The 20,841-nt window shown below is 44.3% G+C and overlaps 2 protein-coding genes across 9 annotated transcripts in view; one reads left to right on the plus strand and one right to left on the minus strand.

The window, feature by feature from the left end:
- Nucleotides 1-13,542, minus strand: part of LOC114020591 — a 53,855-nt gene extending 40,313 nt beyond the window's left edge. The window contains exon 1 of the mRNA XM_043545650.1: nt 13,173-13,542. Coding sequence (XP_043401585.1) covers nt 13,173-13,542 — 370 coding nt within the window. The remainder of the gene's footprint in view (nt 1-13,172) is intronic.
- Nucleotides 6,798-20,841, plus strand: part of USPL1 (ubiquitin specific peptidase like 1) — a 31,591-nt gene continuing 17,547 nt past the window's right edge. Inside the window, exons 1-3 of one of the 8 annotated variants that reach the window (XM_037891866.2) lie at nt 13,212-13,331; nt 13,536-13,626; nt 20,340-20,506. In XM_037891866.2, coding sequence (XP_037747794.1) covers nt 20,408-20,506 — 99 coding nt within the window. In that variant the 5' untranslated portion in view covers nt 13,212-13,331; nt 13,536-13,626; nt 20,340-20,407. The other 7 variants (XM_037891872.2, XM_037891858.2, XM_037891889.2 and 4 more) reach the window with 7 other exon arrangements.

Raw genomic sequence — 20,841 nt, forward strand, 5'->3', positions numbered from 1 at the left:
ATTGTTTTGGGAAGTCTGTCTGGATGCATGTATAAGAAACATTTTCCATTTTTCAAGCTATTCAGGAGTCTAAAATTGGGTTTTCTGATAAACCCCCGTAATTATGGTGCTTAGTGTATTGTTGACATCATCCAGGATTATCTCATTTAATAACTGAAATGTTCATCAAGGCAGAAAAGAGTTCTGGGATGGAAGAATACCAAGGACCTTCTAAATAACAGTACTGTATGGTTAGTATTTCAAAGTATTCAACCGAATTAAAAACAGCTGATCTGTACAGGAAAAGTAAACATTTAAATTAGATTAAATTGAAGAAGGATTCTTTTGCATCTTCTTTATTTACTTTACCATACTGGGTATTTCTCCACTGAGAAATATGTGATAAGGTCATAGCCTTGGATTTGGGGGGAGATTTTCCAATTTGATAACTGGTTCAGATATATCTAAATTTAGTGAAAAAAGAAGTCTAGTCACACGACAGGCGCAGTTTTCTCTCATAACTAAAACGAGGCATTCATGTTTTTAAACAAAATTCTCTCACGAAGAAAAAGAGTCCTCTGTAACTGGACAGTGGGTTAACTGAACACAAAGGCCACAGAAGGCAGCTGAAATTCTCAGTTTTAGTGCCTAAACTTTCTTTCTCTCTAATAGCAGTCTATACACACACTGTGGCCTGCAGGGTTTGTAATGCAGACAAACCCTGTGCCCCAAACACAAACAGGGTCACACCACAATAGGGCTGCCAACTTTCTACTCACACAAAACTGAACACCCTTGCCCCGCCCCTGCCCCTCCTCTGAGAGCCTGCCCATGCCCCACCCCTTCTCTGAAGCCCCACCCCCCACTCACTCCATCCCCTCTTCCCTCTGTCGCTCGCTCTCCCCACCCTCACTCACTCGCTCATTTTCACCGGGCTGGCTGGGGTGCAGGAGGGGGTGCGGGCTCTGGCTGGTGGTGCAGGCTCTGGGGTGGGGCCAGAAATGAGGTGTTCAGAGTGCACAAGGGGGCTCTGGGCTGAGGCTGAGGGGTTAGGAGTGCGGGAGGGGGCTCTGGGCTGGGGCAGGGAGTTGGGGTGCGGGGGTGTGTGTGTGAGGGCTCTGGCTTGGGGTGCGGGCTCCATAGGCACCAACTCCATGGGTGCGCCAGGGCTGGAGCACCCACAGAGAAAAATTAGAGGGTGCTTAGCACCCACTGGCAGTCAAGCTCCCCTCTCTTCCTCGCAGTGCATCTCACCTGCTGGTGGCCCCGCTAACCAACTTCTCCTCCTCCCTCCCAGTGCCTCCCACCAACCATGAACAGCTGTTTGGCAGCATATAGGAAGCTCCGGGAGGGAGAGGAGGAGGAGGAGCAGGAACAGGACATGCTTGGGGGAGGAGGCAGGACGGGGGCGGATCAGGGGCGGGAAGAGGTAGGGTGGAGACTTGGGGGAAGGGATGGAGTGGGGGCAGGGCGGTTGAGCATCCCCCAGCTAGACGGGAAATCGGCACCTACGGCAGGCTCTGTTGTGGGTCCAGGGATGAGGGATTTGGGGTGCAGGAGGGGGCTCCAGACTGGGGCTGAGGGGTTTGTAGTGCAGGATGGGGGTTTGGAGTGCAGGAGGGGGCTCTGGGCTGGGGCAGGAGGTTGGGGTGCTGGGGTGGCCTACATCTGGGGGTGCAGGCTCTGGGGTGGGGCTAGAGATGAGGGGCTTGGGGTGTAAGAGGGTGCTCTGGGCTAGGCCTGAGGGGTTCAGAGGGCAGGAAGGGGATCAGGGCTGGGGTGGGGGGGAGTGAGGGCTCCAACTTTAGGTGCAGGCTCTGAGGTGGGGCTGAAGATGAGGGGTTTGCGGTGCAGGAGGGTGCTCTGGGCTGGGATCCAGCTTTGCCCGTTACTTTAGAGTATGCTCATTTATTAGGGTTACTCTTCTGGGTGGGAAGGGGTTTCTGTACTTCTATCAATGTATTGCTTGTGTCACTTGTGTTCTCATACGGAGCTCTACTTCTCCTTGGTGCAAGTTCCCTCCCAATGGAGCTATCTTGCAGGACCTAGGTTCCCCAGGACTGGGTTCTTCCAGCCCCAGAATCAGATGAACACACTGTGACAGGTTCGGTCACAGAGACCCCCCCCCCCCATTGGGACTGTCACCTGATGTGCTGAAATTACCTCCAAGTCTGTTTTTCTTGCCAGCTTGGGACTCCAGAACCCTGCCTTGTTGAGTCAGACATGCTAGCCTGCTGCAACACAGACCCAGATCTGATCCACACCCCCAAAGCTGCAGACTTTAACAAATATTGCTCAGCAGGTCACCACTCTCTATTGCCCAGACACCAGCTCCCGATGGGATCCAAACCCCAAATAAATCCATTTTACTCTGTATAAAGCTTATACAGGGTAAACTAATAAATTTTTTGCCCTCTATATCACTGATAGAGAGATATGCACAACTGTTTGCTTCCCCAGGTATTAATCACTTATTCTGGGTTCAATAATAAACAAAAGTGATTTTATTAAGAATAAAAGGTAGGATTTAAGTCGGGGTGGGCAAACTTTTTGGCCTGAGGTCCACATCTGGGTAGGGAAATTGCATGCAGGGCCATGAATGTAGGGCTGGGGCAGGGGGTTGGGGTGCGGGAGGGAGTGCGGGGTGTGGGAGGGGGTACATTGTGCAGGAAGGGGCTCAGGGCAAGGGGTTGGGGCACTGGAGGGGTTTGGTGTGTACAAGGAGGCTCAGGGCAGGGGGTTGGGGTGTTGAAGGTGTGTGGGGTGCAGCAGGGGGCTCAGGGCAGGGGGCTGGGGTCCAGGAGAGGAGTGGGGTGTGGCAGGTGGCTCAGGGCAGGGTGTGTAGGGGCAGCCAGGGGGCTCTACATGCTGCTCCTGCCCCAAGCGCCACCCCCACAGCTCCCACTGGCCGGGAACTGCAGCCAATGGGAGCTGGGGGTTGGGGGAGCGCCTGCAGACAGGGCAGCACACAGAGCTATCTGGCCGTGCCTCCACATAAGAGCCAGGGGGAGGAGGGAACATGCCGGCTGCTTCTGGGAGCTGCTTGAGATAAGCGCCGCCTGGAGCATGCACCCTGACTCCCTCCTGGGCCCCAATCCCCTGCCCCAGCCCCAGCTCTGATCCCCTTCGTGTGTTACCTAGCAGCTCTGTGTTCTTGGGGAACCAGGGCACAGTACCCAGCCTGTCTGACTCATGAAAGACCTTCTCTTCCCCCCCCACCCCCTGCTTGAACCAAAACCGATCAGAAGAAAGACTTACAAAAAGCAATGAAAAGGCAGTGGGAGACACACCTAAACCCCTGGGATAACGGTGACAGGATTAAAGAAACTCTGCTAGCCTCATTTGCATCGAAGATGGGACAAGGTGGCATCTCCATTAGCATACAGAATGGAGAAAAGAAATTCCAAGGCAAGTAATGTCAAATGTGAATATAATTGAAAGATTAAAGAAAAACATTTAGCGGGCTTAGTGCATTTGGCAGCAGCACTCTGTTTATAGCCCAAAACTGTTTTGCAGGGCTTGCCCAGGCTCTGCAAAAGGTTGTTTAACAATAACAGTAGCAGCAAAACTGAAACAGCAACAAGCTAGAGCGTGCACAGAAAGAAAAGGGAGACCTGAGCATGTTTGATAGAGTTGCTCTTTTGAGCCTAACAGATTTTTTTAAGATTAGAAGACATTCTACTTTACAGGGTGTGTTCTCAGAAAATCGATTTAAAAGAAAGGTACATTGAACTTAATTATTTACAGTGCCTCTTCAACAGCAAAATTTCAATCTTAACCCTAGATTTCTTTCCTTTATAATTGCATCAGTTTTCTCTACCAGATTTCTGATGACCAAAATTCGATGGACTCTCCTACTAAATATTTTAGTTACTTTTTAATATCCAACTGGATTGTTCTATCATTTTAGAAACTGATAATCTATTAAATTGTACCTATGCGTGCTCCTGTTTACCGCACGTGACAGGCCCTATCCAGGATTACCCACAGGCTTCAAAATTTCTTACACACTGAAATGCATGCTAGTTGAAAATGAAGGCCAATAAATGAAACCAGAGCAAGAATCACAGAAATCAGTTACTGCCCTTTCACACAAAAAAGCAATAGTTTTGAGTAACAAAATATACAGCACTACAGAGGATACAACAGTAGTGCACTTCAGTACGTTTTCCTTAAAACACCGCAGGTTATATAGAACTATGGAAAAATTACTGACTTAAGAGGACAATTATAGCTATTCCCTTCTGTTATAAAGACAAAGGTAGAAACGTATACTTAATGTAGCACAATTACTAGAAATCATCACAGCTTCAGAACATATTGTTTGCAGTTTTAAATTACAGAGAAAGATCGAGACTGACAGCGAAGAGGACAGACAATTAAAGGCAGTGAACTGGCCAACATGTTGCAACAGCCAGGGAAAGAATAAGGGCTAGTCTACATTAAAAGTGCTACAGAGGCACAGCTGCGCCACCGTGACGCATTTGGTGAAGACGCTCTATGCTGACAGGAGACGTTGGCATAATAAAACCACCTCCGCGAGAGGCGGTTGCTATGTTGGCGGGAGTGCTTCAGCGCATAGGTCGGTGTAACTTACATCACTCAGGAGGGTGGCTTATTCACACCTCTTAGTGACATAAATTATACAGACATAACTGGTAGCGTGTACAAGCCCTTAGATGCGTGACCAGTTTATGTTGGCAACTGGGATAGGGGATAAAGAAGGGAGTTGAAATGTTGCTGCAATTAAAAGCTGAACAATTGATACTATGGGCTCCAGTAAGATCTTGTATCTTAAAATGGTAAAGATATTTCTCTGTCTCCAAATGGAGGCCTAAAAATTCCCCCCCACCCCCCCAATTTTTCCTCTGAAAAAGTCCTTGGTTCTGTTCAATCTATATTGAGACCCCCAGACATACCATTAGATTTTTTTTTTTTTAAGTGTGGGAATTCTTGGTAAAATAAATAAATGGTTAAATAGTAAACCCAGAAGTAATCCTGAAAAAGTTATGCCATCTTTCACATTGAAGGAGAACTCAAACAGCCCAATAGCTAAAGGAAGGTTAATGTGCCAGACCATAAGTTGGTGGCCAACTATGAAATCTTATTATGGAAAAAATCTGGAGAAGCAGCTCAGTTTACCAGATGAATAAAAATAACGAAGGATATGTTAATATGAAAACCAAGCATTTGTTTTTGCTCAGTTCAAGCCTTTTCAGTTGAACAGTTGTAAATAAAAAGTTAGCAACTGTCCAGTCAATATATGAATGACCAGAATTAAACAAGATACTTCTGATTTGTACCATTAAACATAGTAACACAAGCTCTAGAACATAATTCCATAATATTTTGCTATTCTAAATTTATCATTTGTATGTAATATTACCATAAATGACCTTCATATAGCTCTTTATAAATAGAATATAACTTAGCACTTAATTATTTACCTTCTTTAAAATATGTAAGATTTTCAGCAGTTGCACATGCATTCACAAGTCAAGTTTGCTGGCCAGAAAAAGCACTGTCTATTGAAATTAAAACGTTTTACAATAATTAAACATTCAAATAAATTAAAGAGATGATCCTATGTGAATGTTGCACACAAGTTAAAGTACAGTTTTGCTTTAAAAACAAGGTTTCTCAGCAAATTCTGGATTAGCAAAAGACTGGTAGGTTGGTTTTTGGTCTGCCAGCTCTGCAAGCATCCTGGAATTAAGAGTCAAATTGGGCTCTCTCCTGTTTGTGTGTATAGGCCCCCTGAGTTTGGATATCCTGACTTGTTTCTTAAATTTCCTTAAAGAAAAACTCTGATAGTTAGTTGGATATATGTTAGGGATACATTGTATTATATGTTTCAGAGTAACAGCCGTGTTAGTCTGTATTCGCAAAAAGAAAAGGAGTACTTGTGGCACCTTAGAGACTAACCAATTTATTTGACCATAAGCTTTCATGAGCTACAGCTCACTTCATTCTGCAGTTTCCACAGTATGCATCCGATGAAGTGAGCTGTAGCTCACGAAAGCTTATGCTCAAATAAATTGGTTAGTCTCAAAGGTGCCACAAGTACTCCTTTTCTTATTGTATTATATGTACACAAAGAAGTTTTCAAACGTTTTAAAGATACCTGTCACTATTTTAGTATCTTCATTATTCACTATCATTGCTGCCCTCTCTGTATGTCTGCCATTTTAATAATGCAGCATTTTATCTACTCACAGAAGTTCCCTTCCCTTTGAAAATACTGGAAACTAGAACATCTGAAAATGTTATACAGCAAGTTCTAGGTCTAGGATTTAAAAAGAAAGTGATTTGTCAGTTGGCTAGTAAATTGTTTAACATTCTGGGCACTGATAATATCTGAGTTTGGCTCTATCGACAAAATATGTAGAAACTCTTTGCAAGAGTCACAAAAGTTCTGCATTTATTTACATATTTGACAGGTGGTCTTCAAAATACCTTCCAAAATACCATAGAACAAGTAGTAGCTGTTTTTTAAGAGTCACATATTATGTCAGACATTGCACTTGTCCAGACATATCATTTTAGGCTGATTTCATGTATTTAAAAACACATACAAACAGATGAAGCTCTAATCTCTTATAGGCCTGATTTTCCTAAGTGCTTAAACCACTGACTTTAGCTAGTATAGTGCAGGCTCACTACCCGCCAAAAAACAAGCTTTGTGACCATCTTCATTTAAATTCTGCAGAAGGCTGGTATCTTTAATCACATCTGAGGGAAAGCCTCAGGAAAGTCTTAGACATTTATAGAGAATGACAGAAATTCAGTTGGAAGGTCACCTAAGGATGGGGGGGAATTAAATCAAAATATGGACTAGCTTGCAGTTTAAATAGCAACACTGGCAACTATCTTTTCTTTTCTGCTAAGTCTGCAGCATCCTGACATGAAACACTTGCAAAGTGAAGGACCACTTATAGTCAGTTAAATTCTGACAGGATTTACTATAGCAGGTGTAAATTTTGAGGTGCTGATTGGGTGGCAGAGTTGCTAATTAAAGGGAAGTCTGTGAGCACAGAAGTATATTATTGAAGAGTCTGAAAAGTGTAGTGGGAAAGTTTGAGGGCAATTTAACCTGTAAATTAGATTTCTATGGGGAAATAAACTTCATAGAAGTGCTAGTTTACTCTAGATTCCCTATTGAACAAGCTACAGACATTAAAGTAGAATCAGGGCTGGAAACTCCAGGCAATTAAAGAAATAATATTGGTTTGTTTAGGACCTCATACAAAGCTTATTGAAACCAAAGGAAAGACTCCTATTGACTTTAATAAGCTTTGAAGCATGTCCTTAGCAGGCCACCCTCTTCCCTCTGAATCAGTATTGACTCAAGTGCACAGCATTGCATTATGTGGCAATGTGCTATTCACAGGGTATCTTGAGATCCTGCCCACTTGTAGACAGCAAATATTCCACATCAGGTCTCCCAAAAGTAAGAGTGTTAGACTTCGACCAGGATGTACACCAACTGTGCAGCTATACTGTTAACCTAAAATTACCTCTGCAGTTCAATTATTTTTTTAGTACAAATAATTTATACGATGAACTTTGCATATATTTTATGCCAAGAAAAGCGTCAAACACACTTTTCAGTATTTCACCAGCTCTACAATGGTAAAATAAAATCTGAATGATATATTCAACCTTTCTTCCTTCCACTACTGAATAAATTATTATTGAATAATATATTTTTCATTATTCAGTCAGGTCCACATTTATTTTGATGTTTACAAACTATAATGAAAGAGCTTCCATCTAGTGCTCTGGGTGCCCTTGACAATCTTTTCAACATACACCAAATACATGGACATGATTACACCACATATGAGAGCAGATATGTTAGACTGGGTTAATATAATGCAAGAGGACATGCATGGTGTGACCAAAATAAAGGTTAATAAAAACAGAGTGTGTCCTCTTGACAAAAACATCTGCCTGTCACCTGCTGAAGCAGTAAAAAGATTTCCTTTCCATACTACAGGAGCAATACAAGTGACAAGATTATAGAAACATTTAAAAATATGTAAGTTAGGAGAAAAGTAACAATTTATTTTTGCAAGTGAGGAAAATAGGTCTGCCAAGCTGCTCAGCAATACAATGTGGGAGATTTAAAGGTATCCTAAATAAAGTTCGAAACGTCTCATTGAAAAGACAAAATCAATCCTCTATCCGCAGAAGAAAAAGTTTAGACACAGTATTTCACCGGGTAAGGAAAATAAATCTGACATGAACTGTTGTGTTATCACACTTTTTAGCTAGTGATTTTTGCTTCTGTTTGGTGTAACAATGTTTCAAATTTATGACATATTCTCCTTTTCTTTGGACGAAACATTGTGTGATACTTTATACAAAGGACATTGTATATACAAATTAAATGAAAAAAATCCTCAAGTGTTCATGCAACACTCAAAGTTGTACAGTTAAAATTACAGTCAAGAAATGCAATAAAGAATGCACCCACAGCACTATAGACTGTCATATATTTTATGGGATATATTTAACAACATAAGTCATAGATACATCACTGACTTTATGCAGAACATAACTTACTAACTGGAATCCTGTTTGTGCATTTCCAGCTAGACTTTCTGTGATTTTAACTTTGGACCCCAGGCACTGTCTGAATGTATTATTTTAAAAAATTAAGGTTTTTTAAGAGAAAAAAATAACAATGGTACAGAAAGTGTCCCCTGAGAGATGAAACATTAAGAGTCAGGCTTGTCAGATGGTGTCTGCTCTTCATATTCAACCTGTCAGAGTACACCATGCAATGGCCATTTAGCTCAGCATTTCTCAAATGCAACCACCGTGGCCACCAGGAGCTTTTCTTGCAGCTACAGCCTCCTGGACTGTTATGGGCGGGAGGAGAGCAAAGCAGCGGCTCCTTCCCCTCCCTAGTGCTCCTGGATGCACCGCCTTGGTGTTGGTTGCTGGGGCTGCCAGCAGAGGTCCTCCTCCTCCTCTCTCCCAAGACACTTGGGACACAACACTGGAGAAGCAGGCAGCCGGTGAGTTCCCCACCTTTCCGGGAGCGGTTTGGACTTCAGCCCTGAGGTTTCAGGGGGGCAGGCTCTGGCTGCGGGGCTTCGGGCTCCAGCACTGGGCTCCTGGCTGCACAGCTTCAGGTTCTGTCCTCCAGCCACAGGGCTTCAGTCTGCAGCCCCCTACCGCCTCCCGCGGCCCTCCTCTCCCCCCAGTCCAGGGCTTAATTTGTCCCCAGGCTTGCCGGGGGCTGAGTAAGTCTGCTGTGAAAAGGGATACTTGCATGTTTGTTAAGATCACTTTTCACAATAGGCTTATTAGCTAGCAATAAATATTACAATGATTTGGACGTGTATATGTGCATATTTATTTTTTTTCCTAAAGACAGGTTTCAGAGTAGCAGCCGTGTTAGTCTGTATTCCGATGAAGTGAGCTGTAGCTCAAGAAAGCTTATGCTCAAATAAATTTTTTAGTCTCTAAGGTGCCACAAGTCCTCCTTTTCTTTTTTCCTAAAGCTAATTAAGTATTTTAGGGAAAAGTGTGAGAGTGGCCACCAGCAAGAGTTGGTGGCCGCCCTCTGAGGACACCAAAAATTCTATCCTGAGAACCCCTGAGGCTAGGTAGGAGGCACCAGCCAATGACTATTTAACTTCATTGAAGGGTGCATACTTGTGAAAGGCACAAATTAACAGCGCATACTCTCAGTTTGCGTGAAATTTTTTTTAAACTGCATGCCCAGTATGCTATTTCCAAACATTTGTTACTATTTTCAAGCCAATTCTTTTCCAACTTGGTCGTGAACATGCTTCTCTCCAAGGACTATTTACAAACCAAGCTTCAAGTTCCAGTCATTTTAGAGTTCTCTGTGTGTTTATTAAAAAAAAAAAAAAAAAAAAGCGTGACAATGTTTTCCTCATACTTGCAAAGAAAAGAAAAGAAAAGGATGAGAGGGAGTTTTCTCAAATATCTCACATGCACAAAACGTTCACCTTTGATTATACTTCAGGCATGGAAAGTTTCAGCCCAAAAGTGGAAACAGAGTTTTACTGAAACTGAACTATAGTTGTAATTATTGAGTGACTAGAACACACTTTAAAAGAAGGTGGAATAGAGGCCTGTGTCTTGAAATTAAATTAGATATGTAAAAATTAGCCTGAAATGAATACACTTCACAATCACATCAGACAACCTCCTCTTTCTCTTCCTGTGTGCATGCACATGTGTAAGGGGGAACAACGGAAAGTAACGTCTCAGGCTTTGTGCCTATTTAATAAAATTGTTTTTTAAAAGTTACTGATGCAAGCTAAACTAATATGGCCAGTTGTAGACCGGAGTGCATGTATGAGGGTTGCACTGTTTAACTAAACCAAACTGGTTAAATCAATTTTAGTTAAACCGGCACAACCTCTGTGTTTCGCCTCCAACCCAGTCGCAATGCCACTCACTCAGATTTGGCCTGGAGACAGGAGCCATCCTAACGGAAGAGTGGCTGGCTTACATTAAAGTGGTGCTACAACCTCATTCACTAGGCATGGGGGTCACAATGCCACACACTCAAATTTGACCCGGCAACCCCTCCATGATGCCAGTAGGGACCTGTTTAAAAAAAGGGGGGAGGGCAATGGCCCCCATCTCTGGCCTGTGCTCCCACCATGCATATAGAAGGGTCTACCTCTCACAATAACTTTCCCTCTGGAGGACGGGGCAAGAGTTCTCTCTCCATATATGTATGTGCAATGTGAAGTCTACCTCCTTCTAACCCAAACTTTCGCTTATCTCCCACCTATGTGTTTTGGAGAAGGGGAGAGAATTTCTTCCCAAACATTCCCCTCTCTCCCAGCTCTTGTTTTCCCTCCTCTTCTAACATACCTACCTGGGGAGGGAGTGTCTCTAGTCACTCGCTATTTACTTTAATGCACAAAAGCTAAGATTTTTTTCAAGCCAAAACAAACAGAGGCATCTGTGTAAGAACATCTAAAAAATTATCCAGTGACATCTCCAATAAAAGAATGTGACAGATACCTGAGCAACACCACAAAGACAGATTGGATTCCTCGCTGAGAAACAAGTTGCTGATTACATCTTCAACAGATAGAAGACCATAAACCTACAAGTAAAAAACTGAGAGTAGAGGGATATGTACCTGCTTTATAGACTTTAAAATAGTACCCAGCCATGAGCTGTAAATGGTTACAAAATTGAAATGATTGGAAAAGATATGATAACCAAATCCATGTACCAATCTACAAAACGTAAATTAAAACAACAACATCCTGCAAACAGGCTTTCAGACAAGAAAGAAGGCTAAAAAAGGATGCAATCTTAATCCTACTTTTTGTCATTATAAATATCAATGACCTACGAAAGGCCTCTACTAAAGCATTTCTTAAACAAAGCCACAATAACTGAAAAAAAATGCCTATCTATGTTATGTCCTAGGAAGGTGGCACATAATGTCTATTGTATGACTTCTCACTCAGAAAGTCCCTGAAAAAAAGAGTTTACACTTGCTAGAAACTTAAAGCAAAAACATGGGCTCCATTGGTCACTCTGGAAAAGATTAAAAGCTCAAACCATAATCATAACTAAATTTTTTATTACAGAGATAAAGAAACTGAATACACCTTAAATTGTACATATCTAAACCTCACAATAAAGTTACAAGGCAGCATCCCATATAGGCTAAAGAAGCATTAAAATAACGTAATAGCACTACATAAATAACAGCGAAACTATTCAACAAAGTTATTCAAATCATTCTACATATGGGGCTGAACTTCAACATCCAACTACACCAACTGAAACAAAACACAGATACAAACCCTGTATCTAAAGCTCTGCAAACAAGTCCTCTATGCACACTGAAACGCCAACATAAATAGCTTCAGAGCAGAACTGAGTCATTTCCCTCTCTTAATCTATTTACAGGAACATGCATTGAGCTCTGGTGCCAACATATTGTCCATCCCTCCACCAAAAAGCACCAGAGCTCAAAAATCAAATCCAAATAAAAAGCTAATGCTATATAACATTACTACCAAGTCTCAACACTACCCTTCTGACAAACGAAGCATACAACCTCCTTTGAAACAGAACACAGACTAGGACACCAGACCAAACTTTAAAAAACACTAATACGAGTTACTGAGAAGAACAAATACAAACTTTTTAAAAAAAAAAAAAAACCCACAACCTATAAATCCACACCCAGAATAATCACAGTAGTAAATTATCTCACCACAAACTGAGAGAAAAAATTCTGTGCACAGTGACACTGGGACAGCTCTCTAAACCCCTCCAAACACCAATGCCAGAGGCCAGATTGAGACTGAGCAGCATTTCCTCCTGCAGTCTCCAAAATGTGAAGTGGAGAGAGAGAGAGATTTCCTTAAAATATCTGCTAGGATGCACACTTTCAGTTAAACCGAGATGAAGAAGAACTGCAGAAGCCTGGGAGACGGAGGACTGGCAGAAGCAACCTGTCACCGGCCACTAAATCCGTACTGGGAAGGAACGACAAAGAATACAAGGTATTAAAACCAAGAGGGAAGCTGTCCCTGTCCCGGGGGCTGTCCCACGCAGGTGTTCAGTGGGTCGGGGGTTAAACCCGAAACGCACGGTCCCCGGGGCAAATGCTGATGTATTCCCCCCTGCCCCCCGCAGAGACCAGAGCTTCCCAGCCTCTGTCCATCCGCAGTTTGCCAGGCCAGTAACGCGCTACTGACCTGACCTGGGCGGGCCGGGGGGGGGGAGGGAGAGCTGCATCCCGGGGTGGGGGGGAAGGGGAGGCTGCATCCCCGGGGGGGGGAGGGAGAGCTGCATCCCGGGGTGGGGGGGAAGGGGAGGCTGCATCCCCGGGGGGGGGAGGGAGAGCTGCATCCCGGGGTGGGGGGGAAGGGGAGGCTGCATCCCCGGGGGGGGGGGGGAAGGGGAGTCTCCTCGTGCCGGGACCGGCCCGGGAGCAGGATCTGTCCCCCGTGGGGGGGGTGTCGGTCCGTGTCTCGGTCGCTCCCCGGGAAGGGAGGGGGGGGCTTTCCCAGAAGAGGAGGACCAGGGAACCTCCGCTCCCTTCCCTGCCGCTGCGGGGGGGGGAGGCCGCCGCTGCCCGGGGAGGGGCGGGGTTTGCGACGTCACGCCCTCGGAGCTGCACGTGACCGTGCCCCACGCAATCGCCCAGCTAAACTGCGCCTGACCTTGACCGCTCGCTCCAGTGGCCGCCGCTTGCCACGTGCCGGCGGCGGGCGGAACTGACGCGCCGGAAGCTGGGCAGGCGCATGGGCCGGCCAGGGCCGGGGACGCGACTGGGACGTTGCAGGGGGCGGGGGCGCCGGGGCCTCGCGCTGCAGCGGCCGGTACGTAAGGGGCCGCTTGGGTCCCGCGAGCCTGCAGTGCCCGGGCCCACGTGCGCCTGGTGCCGGTGCGCGAGGAGGGGGACGTGGCTGAGGGGCCGGGCCCGCGCCGGCTGCGGCCGGGCTCCGCACAGCCTGTGTGAGCCGCGTCTGCCCGGCCCCGCGCTCCCCGTCTCGGCTCAGGGCAGCGTTTGTCTTTGGTTGCAGACACCATGGGCGCCCGCGGCGACGCGGAGTGCGGGGCGGGCCGCGCCCGCTGAAGGGGAGAAGCCGGGACCCGCTGTGCAGGCGTGAGCAGGTGAGGTGGAGCCGCTGCCGGGCCTCCCCGCCTTGCACAGCCCCCTGTGGTGGGGAGGCCGCGGGGAGATCAGCTGCTAGGTTGGGACCTGCCCCAAATACCGACCGTGTCTAGTGCGCCTCATCCGGTAAAGCTGCCCCGGCCGGAGCGCGTGGGAACTCTGCCTTGGGTTGCAGCCTGGTGCGAGGGTAAACTCCTTTCGGCTCCTTAGCACGCCGAGCTCCAGGAGACTAGTGCTGTATAGGGTGGTGCTGAAATGTGACTACTTACTTCTGTGTAATTTCAAATGCCGACTGCATATTTCCTGTCAATCGCCATGTCCCATTCAAGGTCTTGCTTTTACTGTTCAAATTGTGTCAGCTGAACTGTGTCAGTGTTTTAATCCTGGTGCTACTACAGTTCCCATCATCAATGTGTAAAGGCTCCGTTATGTTCCCATCAGTGTACAGCATTGTGCTTCTCTCCTAGAATCCTTCGCTGGTCTCTGGACAAGTCTATAGTGGGCTAGAAGTCAAGTCAGGGAATTTGTTCAACATAATCCCATCTAAATCCGTTTCTAAAGACAGGTCTGCACTTAGAATCTAGGCCAACCTAGCTATGTTGCTCAAGGGTGTGAAAAATTCACATCCCCTGAGAGACAGTTAAGCTGACCTCAGCCACAGTATTGATGCCACTGTGTTAATAAAAGAATTTTTCCATCAATCTAACTACTGTCTCTCAAGGGCGTGGATTTACAACAGCAACAGAATAACCCCTTCTGTTGCTATAGCAAGTATCTGTGCTGTAGTGGTGGTGCTGTAGTGCTTGCAGTGCAGACACAGCCTAACACACTCTCACTGGCTGTTGCAGATGGGGTAGAGTCTAGAATACCTTGACCGTGACAGTTTTGCCATAAAACGTATTAGATACCTCACTAGCTAGAATTATGTCCAGATGCTCTTTCTTAACCTCATGGATTGGGGTAATAAAATGTGGGCATACCTGCACTAAACCTTTTTCCAAAATCACCCACCTTTGTTCGCTCCAGCTGCAGTTGAGTACACTAGTATAAACTGGGCTGTTTTTACCACTGTGAACTAATCCTACTTGGACCAGGTCTAGATGACATGGCAATAAAATGCTTAATCCCTGCCTGTCCTAGCAGTCCCATAATTTCCCATGCTTACAAGCAATTTAGCAGTGTAGATGGAGCTTCTGGGCACACTTAAAGCTTATCTACACTACCAAATGTTGTTGACAAAACTTATATCATCACCCAAAAGTCGACAAAACAAAAATCGCCACAGGGTGAGCAATGCACTGTGGGTATGTATCCCACAGAGGAGTGTTGTGGGAAGGAAGAGCTGACCACTGTGTATCTTGGGATTCTCTCTGAGTTCTCCCACAGCCCCCTCAGCTGCCGAGAGCAGCATCATGACGAGCTAGAGCTCTCCGTGCTGAGGAAGGGCAAAGCAGCACAGCAGTCTGTCCCGCTCCCCCTGCAGCAGCCGTCTGCCTGCTGCTGTGTTCCTAGCGCAGGGCAGAACAGGAGTGTGCAGATGATTTGCTCTTTGTATGCTGCTCCATTTGGGGAACAAACAGATACTTCCTGGAGTTTGAAAGGGGAGGGGTGCATGCCTGCAGGCTGCAGAGATCAAAACACTGAGCAGAGTGATCAAGGCAGATATTGTGGGATACTGACGTGGAAGCCAGTTCTGTCCACAAAACAATCAGCAGTGTCTACACTGGCTTTTTGTTGACAAGGGAGGGGAAAATACAAAAGTCTCTCGTGGGGTGGAAGTTTTTTATTGCCAAAACTGTGCGTTTTTTGCAACAGAAATGCGTACACTCTTGCTGTTTTATCGCCAAAAGGCAGTTTTTGGTGACAAAACTTGCTAGTGTAGACAAGCCCTTAGACTATTGCATGGTGTTGTGAACCAGTTTATACTGCAGTTCATTACAGTTTCCCAACCCCCAAATCTGTGTGAATCTACAATATATCTTGCAGGATCAAGACCTGAGTTTGTCTTTTCCGAGAAAGAATCTTGATTCTGGCAGGCTGTTTGAACTGTAGTGTAGACAGGATAGGACAGGTCCTGTGTTATACCTTATGCAATAGCAACAATAACAGTGTCATTCATTTTGCGCTTAAAGTAGATTGTGGTTATGTTCCTGAAGTTGCCATGTTTTAAAATATATTGTGATTAGAATAAACAATGTTAGCTGATGTCTGACTTCTTGTGTTCCAAGCAAAGAGAAAAAAAATTGAATTATCCGGTTTCCTTTTGCAAAAAAAATGAATATATAACTACTAATACGGTCAGCGTAAGTGTTGCAGTTTTTCCATTGGGGCTTTAATTGTAGTTTTACTTTCTGTATCCTCTCCTTTCACCAATACCTTCTGATAGAGATTACTTTAAAAATAAAGTGGGGGTAGGGGCAGGAAGAATAACGATCATTTGCAGGAAATTTATTCTTGGTATTCTTTTAACCTTGAGACGGTAGAGAGAAGAATGTCACAGATATTCGATGAACTGGTCATTGGGATCTTTGATGGAGATTCTTAGCCTAGGATTGGTACTTTGCCTGCAAGGGACTCTTAATTTGTAGATCTGGGGCTGAAACCTGCCAACTTAAGGACTTGTCTACACTACAAAATTAAGTCAACTTGAGTCGACATAAAGCCACTGCGGTAATTAAAGCGGTGGTTTATGTCCACACTTGTTCCTTCTGTTGGTGGTGCATGTCCTCACCAGGAGTGCTTCCTCTGATTGAAGTGGGGCATTGTGGGACACAGACAGCTGGAGCCAGGCAGCCCTGGGGCTGACAACCTCAGCTGTAGGCATGGGGCTCACAGCTGTGAGCTGCCCCCATGCAGACAGCTGAAATTGAGCCAGCCCTAGGCTCAGTTTCACAGCAGGGAGCCTACCAGCAGTGAAATTGACATTTTTGTCAGTTTCACGGCTGCTGTTGTTACAGGCTTGGGCTCTGGCTCCAGCTGTGAGCCTGTGGGGGGCTCGCAAAAGGAGCCCCCCTTCACCGTAGGGCTGACATCCCGAGCTGTTAGATCCATGTGGGGTTGACAGCTGGAGCGCGCTCCTTCCTTTCCAGGACTGACAGCCAGAACCAAAATGTGAAATAATAGCAGCCATGAAACTGAGAAGAATGTCCCTTTCACAGCTGGTAGGCTCCCTGCTGTGAAATTGAGCTCCAGCCAGGAGCCCTGCTGCTGCCTCCCAGTGAGGGATTGGGTCAGGGGAGGGAGAGAAGAGCCCAGATGGTGGCCATGAGTGGGCTCGCCTCCTGCCCAGCCTGTCAGTGGGAGGAGGCAGTGGGGCTTCAGGCTGTCATTGCTGGGGGGAGAACTCCCGCTGCTGGGGTTGACACCAGGAGCCCTGCTGCCACCTCCCAGTCAAGAGATTGCCTGTGGGTCTAAATCCCAAGACTGACACCTCCTGGTGAGGGATTGGTGCGGAGGAGAGCTTGGGTGGTGGTAGGGCTCAGGCTGTTCTCCTCCCCCAGCTCCCATCAGTCAGCTGTGGGGGAGGGAGGGCTCCAGCTGTCAGCCCCTTGGGACTGACCGCCAACAGCTGATGTAAGTAATGCATTGTCTACACAGACATTGCATCAGCCTAACAACATCGACTTAAGCACTACGCCTCTCATGGAGGTGGAGTTATTTTGGCGTAATGGGTTACTTCTGTGGAAGCAGCATTGTAGTGTAGACACTGACCTTATTAGGTTGACATAAGCTGCCTTAGGTCAGCCTAACTCTGTAGTATAGACTAAGCTTCAGTATCCTACATTGCAGAATAAACTCCTCTTGCTTCTAAAACAAAGAAACTGAGGTAATAGTTTTAAAATGCAAACAGTATATTTGTTAATTTTTTCAGCTTACAATGGTTGTGTTACCATTTGCAGATATATTTGATATATATTGAGACATAAACTATGACTTAAGAATTTGTGTTTTTTAAAAAAACAGTCTTTAAAGTGTGTTAGTCTTCTTGTGGTGTGTGTGTGTGTTTTTTGTTGTTTTTTTTTAAATGCAGGGTCTGCTTATATCAGTGTAGAAAGAGCTAGGTTTAGCTCAAGTACCATGTTTGGCAAGTGGTGTGTGCCGGTGCTGAGCAGGAAAGAAAAGAGAACAGGGGATTAAAAATGAGGCCTCATGAGTCTGAAAATACATCATGTAGGTGCCCTCTAGTTTTGTCTTTGTGATATTGAGGTGATGGTGAGACTGGGACAACACAGTTTACAACATTAAAGTATAACCGTTTCTAAGTAGTCTTTTCCACTGTGCATCATGTCAGCAGCCGCCAATTTTTATCCAGTACACCAGCCTCTCACATGGAATTGCCAGTGTCTTGTGAGGAAGCCACTCCAACATCACTGCACAGATTTAAATGCATGGGCAGCTCAGCTGATGTTACTCTGTTTTATTTGGTTTTGCATGCTTTGAAGGGGGGGGGGGGGGAATTGCAGAGCTCACTCTGTTAGTTCTGCCTGCCCCATCCTAAAAAGATATTTACAGTTAAAATATATTGTACTCACTCTTAAATGTGTAATAAATAGCATGGGCACACACATTTGATTTGCCTGAGTGATATACATTACAAAATAGCATTTCAGTATTTTGGGGTTTTTTTTAAAAAGGAGGTGATGGTACAGGATGAGGAGGTACACAAGAAGCTTTTGAACCTGAAGTTTCTTTTTGAGAAAAGTGGAACACTGATTAGATAAGGACTTCCACTGAGGTAGACGTCAACATTTTTTAAGCTAAGAGGTAAATATTGATGAAAACAAAATAGGTAATATTATGTATTTTTTTTGAATTATTAATCAGAAATATCTAGATGTCTGCAAGTCTGGTCAAGAATTTCTTAAGAATTACAGGGTTTAGAGGGTTTTTTAAGATGAAGTTCTAGAAAGATAATGCTATCAGTCGGGGAGCGTGACTAAATTATAGATCTCTGAGCCAGTCAGGAAGCTTTTATTGGTATATATGCTCTGGTTAACATTTTTCCAGGCTTTAATATTGATCTTGGGAGGTAAACAGTTGAAAATTACTGACATGTGACTTTTTTTCCCCTGTATGTAACAATGATAAATCCATGAAAGCATGTACCTTGGTAGTAATATGCCAATGGATGGAGAGTTGGAGAGCTGGGCTTGCTGTGTAGTCCAGCAGAGCTGCTCTCTTCTTAATTCATTAAGATATTACCTTGAGTGAGTCCAGCAATGTGTTGTTTCTTATACTTTTCTGATCATAGTTCATTTTTGAGCCCAACGTTCTCCACAACATGTATATGCTTCAATTTCATATAACCGATGCTTGTGTTCTTCAGAACTGCTGTTATGGAGTTGAAATAGAGAATAAATGCTTTTATGGCCTGTAGTTGTACTTTCTAAGTGATGGTCCTGACAGCTCTCACCTCACAAGCTAAATGATTTTTGGTCTGGATTGGTATTTGGATGAAACTCCAAAGAACCCTTAGGTGCTGCAGGAAGTGGAGTTGGTGATTCAGTAGATAGCACCTTTTCCTCCGAGTCAGAAATAACGAGTGCCCCAGCGTGGTAGCTGGGGGGGGCACTGTGCTGTTGGAATGTCATGTTTCAGATGTGACATTGAAGAATAAAAATAGCTCTGGAATGAGAGAGGGTGTTAACCTCCTTGACCTGGACAAAATCCAATGTAGGTAGTTATTTCACCTACCTGAAGTTTTAGGGAAAGTTTAAAGGGATATGATATTTTGTTTACATTTGGTCTAGTCCTGCACCTACTGAACTCAGGGAATTTTCAGTTAACTTTTGTGGGCACAGTACTGGGCCCTTGTTTAAATTGCTGTGTTCTGCTACCTTTCATCATAGACATGGCTGAATTTCACTGTTGGATGAAGTGATTTCCGCATAAATATGTCAACGTAAGGGCTAAATTATGCTTTCTCATGTGTGTATGTGGCTTATACTGAACTCTGCCCACAGAAAGTTCTTCTGTGGGAGATTGCCTACATGTATGAAAAAGGCAAAATTTGGCCTTACGCTTGTAAAGTTATTTGAGATGAAAGGTGCTGTATCAATAGTAAAATCTTACTCCCTGTTGTAAGATAGTATTATTGTAGCAGTGTTGTTGAATTACTGTGTCAGAAAAATCCAGGTTTTGGCAACATTCAGAGTTGCTTTCTGCAGTTAGGAGGCAAACAGTCACATTTGGAGGAACAACTTCTTATAGTTTATTATGAACCCAAATTAAATTTAGCATTTGGAAAGCCCATAGCAGATCTTTGATGCTCCTCGCTTGGTGAGCGACAACAATGTGAATTCTTTACATCTGCTAATTCTGATGTCAGTCTGCACATTTAGCATAGTCTTTTCCCACTTAGGATCTGATCCTGCAAATTGCTCTCCCCAGGCAGACCCTTATGTTTGGGCAGAGCACTGCACTTTTGAAGTAAGTAGGGCACTGCATGGGTCCCAGGGTTAGCCACATGGAGAAGTGTGCAGGAGCAGGGCCTAAAATTATTCATCTATTTTGCAATTAATATGAACATCACATTTAGGTGCTGTTTTATTTTCCAGTTTCAGTTATAAACCCATAACTTTTCATCTTAAAAAGGAAAAGCACCATGATTTCTCAAAGAAAATATAAAATATGCTTTAATCTTAATTCAGATTTTAAATCAAAATTAATACAATTTTCATTTAACTGTTTGTATTCGCTTCTTATTTTTCAGAGTTCTTTGAAAAATCCTTAGTGGTCTTGACAATGTTACAAGTGACATAAATTAGCCTGTGGCACAGAATGATGGATTCCCAGAAGACTGGAAATGGTTTGCAAGTGATTGGACAAGGGACTGGTATAGGGATATCTGCACTCCACATGGTGGGGTATTTGGGAAAAGTCAGTTGAAACTTATTTTTCATGTGTGCAAAGTTCATTTTTTCTCTATTTTTGAGAGATTTTAAATTGGTCTTAATTTTACAAAAATAACTTTTTATAAATTATTTTTCCACGGAAATCTTATAGCAATGGCGAAAGATTGTTCTATTTTAAATAAATTTCTCTTTGAATTTGTTTACTGGCATTCTTTTCAAAAGCATTTGATCTAGTCCTTTGAAAATCTGATTTGTCTTTGAGAGTTCAGAGTTTATATTCACTGGCCGTGAATAACTTTGTTCAGTGCAAATAAAATGAATACCATTTCAATACATAAGGTATTTTGTGTAAAAAGCTTA

Source organism: Chelonia mydas, chromosome 1 (genome assembly GCF_015237465.2).
Source record: "Chelonia mydas isolate rCheMyd1 chromosome 1, rCheMyd1.pri.v2, whole genome shotgun sequence".
Taxonomy (NCBI): Eukaryota; Metazoa; Chordata; order Testudines; family Cheloniidae; genus Chelonia; species Chelonia mydas.